Source organism: Hakea prostrata, chromosome 6, assembly GCF_041222555.1.
Source record: "Hakea prostrata isolate BN-2017 chromosome 6, UWA_Hpros_2, whole genome shotgun sequence".
NCBI lineage: Eukaryota > Viridiplantae > Streptophyta > Magnoliopsida > Proteales > Proteaceae > Hakea > Hakea prostrata.
Window position 1 is genome coordinate 37,616,564 of NC_142605.1, and position 9,117 is coordinate 37,625,680.

General features: G+C 36.7%; 2 protein-coding genes and 1 non-coding gene across 3 annotated transcripts; all 3 read left to right on the forward strand.

The window, feature by feature from the left end:
- The first annotated feature begins 653 nt into the window (after positions 1 to 653).
- Positions 654 to 1,821, forward strand: LOC149013873 (auxin-responsive protein SAUR36-like). Its single transcript, XM_089159125.1, has one exon. It carries the CDS (start codon positions 1,139 to 1,141, stop codon positions 1,646 to 1,648), a length of 510 nt encoding a protein of 169 aa, XP_089015251.1. The 5' UTR covers positions 654 to 1,138; the 3' UTR covers positions 1,649 to 1,821.
- A 2,149-nt stretch (positions 1,822 to 3,970) lies between these two features.
- TRNAI-AAU (transfer RNA isoleucine (anticodon AAU)) lies at positions 3,971 to 4,044 on the forward strand. The gene has a single exon. It is a non-coding gene; the product is annotated as a tRNA-Ile (tRNA).
- Positions 4,045 to 6,439: 2,395 nt separating this feature from the next.
- PDLP8 (plasmodesmata-located protein 8) lies at positions 6,440 to 8,524 on the forward strand. Its single transcript, XM_089159260.1, has 3 exons — positions 6,440 to 7,529; positions 8,076 to 8,186; positions 8,282 to 8,524. Exons 1-3 carry the CDS (start codon positions 6,764 to 6,766, stop codon positions 8,284 to 8,286), a joined length of 882 nt encoding a protein of 293 aa, XP_089015386.1. The 5' UTR covers positions 6,440 to 6,763; the 3' UTR covers positions 8,287 to 8,524.
- The last annotated feature ends 593 nt before the right edge of the window (positions 8,525 to 9,117 follow it).

A 9,117-nucleotide genomic window follows, 5' to 3' on the forward strand; every position in this document is an offset into this window, starting at 1 on the left:
TCATTTAATAATTTAATTACCGAGTTACACACTCTGCCTCGGAAGAAAAAAAATCCCTACTCAATCACAGCAGTAACAACTCGATGATATTTAAATATTTAGAACATTTTTATTTTCTAAACTAATTATTTGACATAAATGTGTAATGCAACAAATGATGGTTTTTTTTTCTAACTGGCTGAGGCACCAATTGAGGGAACGTACTGTAGTGAAAACCATCCTATTCCAGCGTTTGGCTTCATATATTGTGTAGCACCAAATTGCTTTCAGTCGGGATCAATCCCTGTAGTCGATATTGATTCTCTTGTTTTAATTATTTATATATATATATTTTTCTGAACTACACCGACTGAAAGCCAATGAAAAAAAAAAGAAAAAGGGAAAAAAAAAAAATGTGGTCGAGACCACCTTTAAATTCGGACCGTGGGCAGCAAGACTGAAGCACAACCCCTACACCATTTTCCACTACATTAAAATTGAAATAACTGAATTACCAAAAATAAATAAAAATTGAAATAACTGTATCTTTACCTGATTAATAAAAGAGAAAAATTAATAAAAATGGGAAGTTGCATGGAATCATCATCCAGTCAGCTGACACTTCAACTTTCGCCCTCGTCAGAGTAGCAACCCCTCTCTCTATATCTATTTAACCCCTGCTTCATACCTGTTACAGAAGTCCTCCTTAGCCGGCCCTTCTCTGTTTCTTCTCTCGTTAAACCCTGATTTTTCTGTCTCTCTTATCTTTTCCTTTGACTTTCAAAATCCATATGCGCGTGCGATCCTCAATCGGAGGAGCTTCAATTCTTCTTATTCTTCGACTTCGAATCAGGTTCCTCTTCTTCCGCGTAGCCTCCACTACCACTACAAATCACAGGAATTTGCACCTACAGTGCTATAGAGACAGGGAATAAGGGTAGAGCAGAGCCGGAGCAGCAGCAGCAGCAGTGAAACTACAAAGCGCAATTTTGTGATTCTGCTTATGGAAAATGCCCCAGCCTTCCTCTCTGAAGGCTTTGTAATTGTATTACCATGTCGATAGCCGATCCATGGCCCTTCAATTGAGCACTGGGTTCTTGGTTTTCTGTTTCAGACGATTAAATTAACCCAACAGGGAACAGTTTCTCTACCCTTCCCCATGAGGAAAATGCAGGGTTTCAAGTTGGGACGCAAGCTTGTAACGGCCTTCAAATGGGTCCTGAAGCGTAAGCCAAAGCGAGGTCGCTATAGGGCTTTAGAACACCCACCATCTCAAAGCCAGAAGAGCAGGACGATTTCGAAACTGTTCGATTGGGGTCGAAATCTGAAGCGAGGAGCAAAGGGTCTCTGCTATGGGAAACCCAGGTGCCGATACGCGCGTCTAGGGCCGGAGCCATCGGAGAAGATGCCAGATCCGGCGGTGCCGAAGGGTCACCTGGCGGTATACGTCGGAGAGAAGGACGGTTACCCACATCGGGTTCTGGTTCCGGTGATCTATTTCAACCATCCTTTGTTCGCAGAGTTGTTGAGAGAAGCAGAGGAAGAGTACGGATACCAGCATCAAGGTGGGATTAACATTCCTTGCCGGATTTCTGATTTTGAGAGCGTTCAGACCAGGATTGCCGCCGGCGAGAGCTTCCGTAAACAGGCGCTTAAATATCGCATTTAATGCGATGATGATGACGATAAAATATGGAATTTAGAGATCGTAAAAGGCCAGATACATGATTTCCCTGTTTTTCTTGTGATTTTTGACAGGGCTTGTAATTACACACACCATCGTCTTGGCTTTACAATTTAGTTGTGGAAATGAATGAGAGAGCTTTTCATTTTTCTTCTTCATTTTAGAAGCTTTTAATTTTCCTGTGGTCCAAAACTTGATTCTTGAGATATCTTCTATGGCGATTGGGGATGGCGATGGCGATGGCGGTGGCGCTCTTGGTGGTCGCTTTTGCAGGAAGGCTTTTTCTGGTGGTGGAATGCAGAATCAACCAAAATAATGCGACTTCTGTCAGCTTCATGATAAGTAACAGTTATAGCTGAAATAGTCCTGATAGGACCAGGGTAGGGTCCACGTCAGATTCTACAATGATACGTGTCAAAATCTGAAACAATTAAATCATTAAGATATTATAAATTTGTTTTGTATTGAAGCCTCCTCAAATAATACCATAAGAAAATCTTCAACTTCTCATTCTACTTCTACTCCATTCCCTTCAGAAACGTCTGCGTTCAACCATGTAACCAAGAAAATCAATTAATAATTCTGCAATACGGGTTGTGATAAGAAATGTTAAAATTTTCATGTTTAAGCTACAGTCAAAATAACTTGTTCAATCCAAGAATAGCTATAATATCTTGAAGTTCTTTGTAATATAATAAACTGTGTAATTTTTTTCGCAACAATGATCCGAGATTGGAGCATAATTGACGTTAAATCTAAAAGACCTTGCTGCTAAATACATTTCTCTGAGAAATAATCCTCTTGACAATATATTATTAGCGTTTTGATGTGCTAATGTTGTGGCAAGAGTGTCGGCCAAATTGTGTGAAAGTACATAAACTCCTTGAATAGAAGTTATGAATTTCTTCTTTGATAAAAATAATTATTTATTGTAGACCAACCTATCTTAGTACTAAAAATCTTGTTCAACCCACATAAACATTTTTAATTTGGAGTGTGGCAGCTGCATGCCACTCACAAGCTGATAAGATTTTTCTTCTGTCAAACATCAATGTCTCTTTTATATCAAAAGAAAAGCCAACCTTCACATGAAATTTTCTGTTCTTATAAGAAAAAACCAAAAATCCTTCCACTTGAGCATTAAAAATGAAAAATGATCTGAATTTTTATATTATATTTTAGTATTTTACTAAAAGATTAAATATTATTCAAATTATACAGTCAAAAATTCAAATTATTAACACTAATGAGAATATAGAAAATGGTCTCAGCAATATGGGGGTCATATTCGAATGGTCAAAATAAGAGAAGAATGCGTAAATGCGAATCTCATTTATTAATATACGAGGAAGGTATATTTAAACCTACTTAAGGACTATATACATGTGTTTCACTTAATATCTATGTGATAGTTCTATTTTCAAATTTATTGAGACAAATATTATAAATAAAAAATTTACATTGAATAAATAGATAAAGGACTAAATCATTCGAGTTGGAGAAGGTTGAACACACAAGAATTATTTGATAATTTCTAGATATAATCAAAAAAGTTTAAATGACTAATTAATTTATCTATTTATTTAAGCTGGCCGGTTGGAGGAGAAGCAGTGGCTCTTTTATATTGTTGAAAGGTTAACACTAGTATCATTCTCAACTTACTAAAATTATATTTATTCAACCACATAAGCATTCATGGATCATACCTTGTTTCACTAACAAAAACAAGAAAGAAAAATATTGAAGCTTCCAACTATGAGCAAATTGATTGCTAGGTTTCTAAAATATTCAACCCTTTCCTTCTAGCTAAGACTATACCATATTTTAATTAGGGTGGGTACTCTCGGAAGGTAGCCAATCCATTCAATGACTATATGAATAAAACATATAGATTTGAGCACGGGCCCAATTAGTGAAGAAAATATATATTCATCTAGATTTGCAAATGTGTTATCTTTCCCATACCAACTTGATAATATAAATGGAAATAAATTTCTCGATTCTTTCCTACATTATTTATTCTCGTATAGTTGTTGACGAAGAAAAATAGTCTCATTTGATATAGGTGTTCTCACTATAATACGTGAAAAATCCTCTTAACGTACGTTTGCCGACAAAAAGAGCTAGCACAACCAATATTCAACAACATCATGTAGACCCATTATATTTATTTTCTTTGTGTGAAATTATCATTTTAACCCTCAATAGATTGATGAAGCAACTCATCATACCATAGGGGGAAGTGCATTTTTCTAGACTTAATACTTTTGTGTTAATTTTGTTTAAAATTAATATTTTAAACATCAAGGCCTATTAGCTCAGTTGGTTAGAGCGTCGTGCTAATAACGCGAAGGTCGCAGGTTCGAGACCTGCATAGGCCAATGCAATTTATTTTTAATCAATATTTTTCATTGGGATTGAGCCAATTTTTATTTTTTTTTTTTTTTATTATTTTTTAAGTGTTGAAGTTCATCTGGGCCAGCTTGCATGCACCTCGACTACATCCTCAGGGGAGACACTTCGACAAGAGTCATGGGTTTTTACTGCTATAACAACTCTGCATTGGAAATTTTTCTTTATTTTTTGTTGAGCATTCAAAAATTTGAGACTTGCTGACAAAGGAAAACAAAAATCAAACCATAAAAGCCAAGGGGAGATGAATCAAATAAAAGAAACAAAAGAAAGTAGTAGCTAGAAAAATCGATCTTCCCTTCTCTTAAGAGTCTAAAGCATCGATCCCCACATATTTTTCCTTTGTTTCAAAGTCCAAAAGTTACCATTTTCTATCCTTTCTAAAGCTCCCAAATCAATGAGTTTGAGAAACGAAGATAAAGCCATGGAATAGTATTAAAGAAAAAGATGGATCAAATCCTGACTTCCCTCCCTCTCTAATGAGCTTTATTACCTCATAGATTTCATTGACTCAACTACCTCCAGAGATTCATGAGATTGATGCATACGTAACTTGGTTCCATAAGTTTGTGCTTGGAACTTGAATTGTAGAGATAACACTGAATTAATGTCTCTTTCTTATCAAATGTGAAAAAAGGAAAGAAAAGCATTCCAACTTTAAAGCAAGAGTATTTTTATCCACAAGTTGTAATTTTGTTTTCTATCTTTTTGTATGTGGCGTGGGCATCAGAGCTTTATCATCCATAATGTCCAAACTGAATGGAGTATATCCATTAACTAGCTAGCATAAATATATTACATTATTACTACTTGTTTTCTTTTTCATTAATTGTTTACTTTAATTCCTTCTTCTCTTCCCTTTTCTTTTCTTTTCTCTGATGATCAAAGCATTCTGAAATGATCTAATCACGATAAGTAGGTACGATGTTCACGATCATCATCAGCTCTATTAAGTCAATTTTGGTACGGTTTGTCCTCAATTTTGATATATTAATTTAGAGAAATGGATATCCTAAGATACAATTTAATGAATAAAAGTAAGGGAAAGTTATGACCAGATTATCACCTTCATTATCAAAGTTTAACTGAAAAGAAGGAGAAGGTTCCAAAGTTTGATTACCTAAGAAACCTGCTGTTGTTCACTTGTTCTTGTCAATAACTTACTTTCACTAGCCTAATTCCACATGTTTTTATTTTAATTTTTCTTTTTTCTTAGGGGTGTAAACGGATCAGATTCTGATCGGATAGTGGTAATACCATATCTGCATTCTATTATATTCAAACGGATTTAGATGATATCCTATTGGTTTTTGGACTGATTCAGTTGGATTTGGATGATAATCGAATACTTATTTTTCTAAATGGGCATGAAAACAGATTAAATACAAGTTTTCGGTTACGTGTTTACATCTTGACCGTTTTATTTGTGAGGACTAGGTTTGAAATTTATTAATTTTGAAAGTTATTTTAGTAGAAAATCTAGAAAAATAGTCACATGTCATAGGTAAAAAATTATAACAAAAAGAATCTAAATAAGTAATTTAATCGGACGGATAATAATCAGTAAGTAAGGGATATACCATATCAGCAATAGGATGGATTCGGATACCCCTAAATGGATGCGGAAGCGGATTTCGGTTATCCATTTACACCCATACTTTTTCCCAATGGGCCAAGATGAGTTAGAAATATTCGTTTCCTGCATAAGCCAATAACTTTGTCTTTCACTGGGCTTAGCCCATGAAACTTTTAATCCATTTTTCTGTTTGGACTGGGCCAGACCAACCAACTCAATGTTAGGCCCAGTTACTTCCCTAATTTTCTTCCAGTTATCTTTATTGGGTTTGGATCCAAACACCAAATATTCCAATTTGAAAAGCACTGACCACAAGGGGAGGGAACCGAATTATTCGACACTGGTGTGGCCATCCAAGAATGAAGAATATGTTCTCCATTACAACAATTTAAACCATATAAGAGTATCAAACATCGGTTCAGTCCTGTTTGGTGGGCCACTTTGGATCGATCTTATGGTCCAACCCCATTTTTAAAATCTGTTGCTATTGCCAACACTGGAAAATTCTGGAATGGAAAACACTACTCAAGACTAGACCAAGACAATTCCAGGTGTGTTATTTACACTTAAAAGAATGCATCTATCATAGTGATATTGTTTGATGACAATCTTGACTTATCTAAACAATATGAGCAGAATGAGGCACCTGGGTAAGTAGCTTCATGGATTTATCTAACAATATAATTACAATCAGACACTTGGTCTTTCCATATGATTATTTCTTTTCTAGATCCTTGAAACACAAAAAGAAAATCAAACACTATAGTCCACAGGTTTTTCATTAACTCTCCAGGTAATATGAATTAGACAAATTGAAGTCTGTTTTCCCAAAAACGAAACACTAGAAGAGTGGTGAAATTGATGGTCAAAAGATGTCTGGAAGTCAATAAGAATAGAGAGGGGGATTCTTTTATACAAATACAGAAATATTCTAGCTGAGCAGGAGAGACCAATGGCTTTACCAAAGGGAGGGAAAAAAGCAAGACCAAATGGCTAGTGGAAAGTGAAAAGTAATGAACAGATGAGTTCCAGCCAGGGCTTTGCACAAAACAAGCAAAAGACAAGCCCAAGGGGAGACAAAATTTAAAGAAACCACAATTGAAAGATCAAAGATGTGGAGGAAGAGGAACCTTCAACTCCAACAACCTTGCTTCCTCCATCAGGTCATCTCAGTAGCTCTGAATCTTGCTTCTCTGTTGCTTGTTTCCTCTTTCCTCAGTGCCCATCAAGTCAAGGCTTATATCTTCATCTATGGAGGTTGTTCCCAAGAGAAGTACCAGCCCAACACACCCTTTGAGGCCAACCTCAACTCCCTATTATCATCTATTGTCAGTTCAGGTTCTGAGTCTGATTTCAACAGCTTTGCCATCGGAAACGCCACTTCTGATTCTTCAGACGCCGCAGTCTATGGTCTTTACCAGTGCAGAGGTGATCTGAAGACAACACAATGTGCTACTTGCACCCGAAGTGCTGTAAGTCAGATCAGTCTGCTCTGTCCTTACTGCAAAGGGGCTAGTTTACAATTGGATGGCTGTTTTGTTAGATATGAGAGCTTTGATTTCTTAGGGAAGCTAGATACCCAACTTATGTTCAAGAAGTGCAGCCGAAGTAGCACCAATGATGCTGACTTCTTTAGACGAAGGGACGATGTTCTAGCAGACTTGCAGAGTGCAACAGGTTTCAGAGTTACTACTTCAGGGTTACTGGAAGGTGTGGCTCAGTGTTTGGGGGATATAAGCTCAGCAGATTGTTCAACTTGTCTCTCTGAAGCTGTTTCAAAACTGAAGAATGTTTGCGGTTCTGCAGCATCAGCTGATGTTTACTTGGCACAATGTTATACCAAGTACTGGGCTTCTGGTTACTATGATTCTTCCTCAGGTGCCATTCATTCATTTATTCGTTCTTCTTCCATTTTAGTGTTTTCTGTTGGCTGTGAATTGATCCTTTATTTTTCAGCTCTAAAATATTCTTCCAGTGTAGAATGCCCTCTCAGAGAACTAGAACAGTAGGATCAGTGTAGATAATCAGTGTAGATGTTCAAAAGAAGCACCTAAAGCACCCAATATAGTTTATTCTAGGGGAGGATATCCTCACCACTGGCACTCATTTCCAAAAAGAAAGCTATAGGGAGCCCACCTGAAATGTTCCCCCTGATCACCAAGGGCCAAACAACTATTTAGTTCCTTTCATCCACAAAGCTGAAGGCATGGAAGAATACTGAAATTTCAGCCCTTTTTCTATACTAATTCATCTCACACTAACAAAAAGTAATAAAAAACATGTTTTTAATCAAATTAGGATCAACCCACCTCATAGGCTCATATGACTAATAAGAAACATGAATGGGATTTTTGTGGGCATTTTACATAAGAGAACTGACTCCAATATGGTTTTGTGTTTTTTGTTGGGGGTGATGATACTCAGATTCCTCCAAAGAAGACCAAGTTGGTAAATCGGTAGCCATCATCGCTGGGTCATTGGCCGGTCTTGCAGTTGTAGTTGTTCTTCTTTCCTTTCTCCGCAAAGCACTGTGTGGTCAGTTACTACCTTCTCAACACTTTCTATTACCTCTTACTGTAATGCATCAACATCAACTAATTTACCTTCCATATTTGCTTTTCTGAATGCAGAGTAACAATATGATGATGGGTTTTAAAGATGTCCACCAAACCGCACTGACGAAGACTGAAGTGTGACCTAACTACTTCTAGGGTTCATGTTCTTCTTCATAATTAAATATCTCGTCTTTGTGCCAAATTTTAATCTTTTCTTAATTTATTCGTTTAGTCTATTACGATAGTGCACTAAAAAGTGGATTTTATGGCTTATCTCTGGCCCCAGAGCCACTCTTTACCGCCGATTCCCTTTCAAAAGAGCTGCAAGATTATTCTCAACTTTCCTTTAGAACTTCCTTTTGCTATTTAAGAAGAGTACTAGACCAGAGAATTTTGTTTTCAATACTTTGGATGGTTTGCCGATACAGATTAATTAACTTCTCAGTGGGTAAACCATCCATCTAGTGTCCCCCTTAATAGACACAGAAACAGATCCAGTATCATATTAACTTTTAATTTTTTTTCAAATTCTCCTTGATAGATGTAAACCCAGTTGCTGGAAGCCTGTATTAAGGCTCTAATGGCAGAAAAGTAGCACATAAAGACAAGCTGGAAAGAGGATTCCCAGCCCTTTGTGGGAATATTTTGAAGACCATTTTGCAAGGTTGGGGGGCATAAGGGAAAGGGGCTGGTTTTATTATGATACAAGGAGGCACACTGATCAACATCCATTGAGAGAAAGTATACAGAGACCCCATAGAAAAGGAAATTAAACCTCACTAAGACTAAATATCAAAGTCTACTTACAACAATTATTTTAACCGTAATCAATTAAGCACTGTAACCTCGGCTAGCAGGGGACCATGTCTCCAGTAAGTTCTTAATTAGTATTACATGCCTCCGTAAAGGCT

Coding starts and splice junctions, on each gene's coding strand:
- LOC149013873 (XM_089159125.1), top strand. CDS start 1,139: ATGAGGAAAATGCAGGGTTTCAAGTTGGGACGCAAGCTTGTAACGGCC.
- PDLP8 (XM_089159260.1), top strand. CDS start 6,764: ATGTGGAGGAAGAGGAACCTTCAACTCCAACAACCTTGCTTCCTCCAT. Junction 7,530..8,075: donor TTACTATGATTCTTCCTCAG/GTGCCATTCATT, acceptor GATGATACTCAG/ATTCCTCCAAAGAAGACCAA.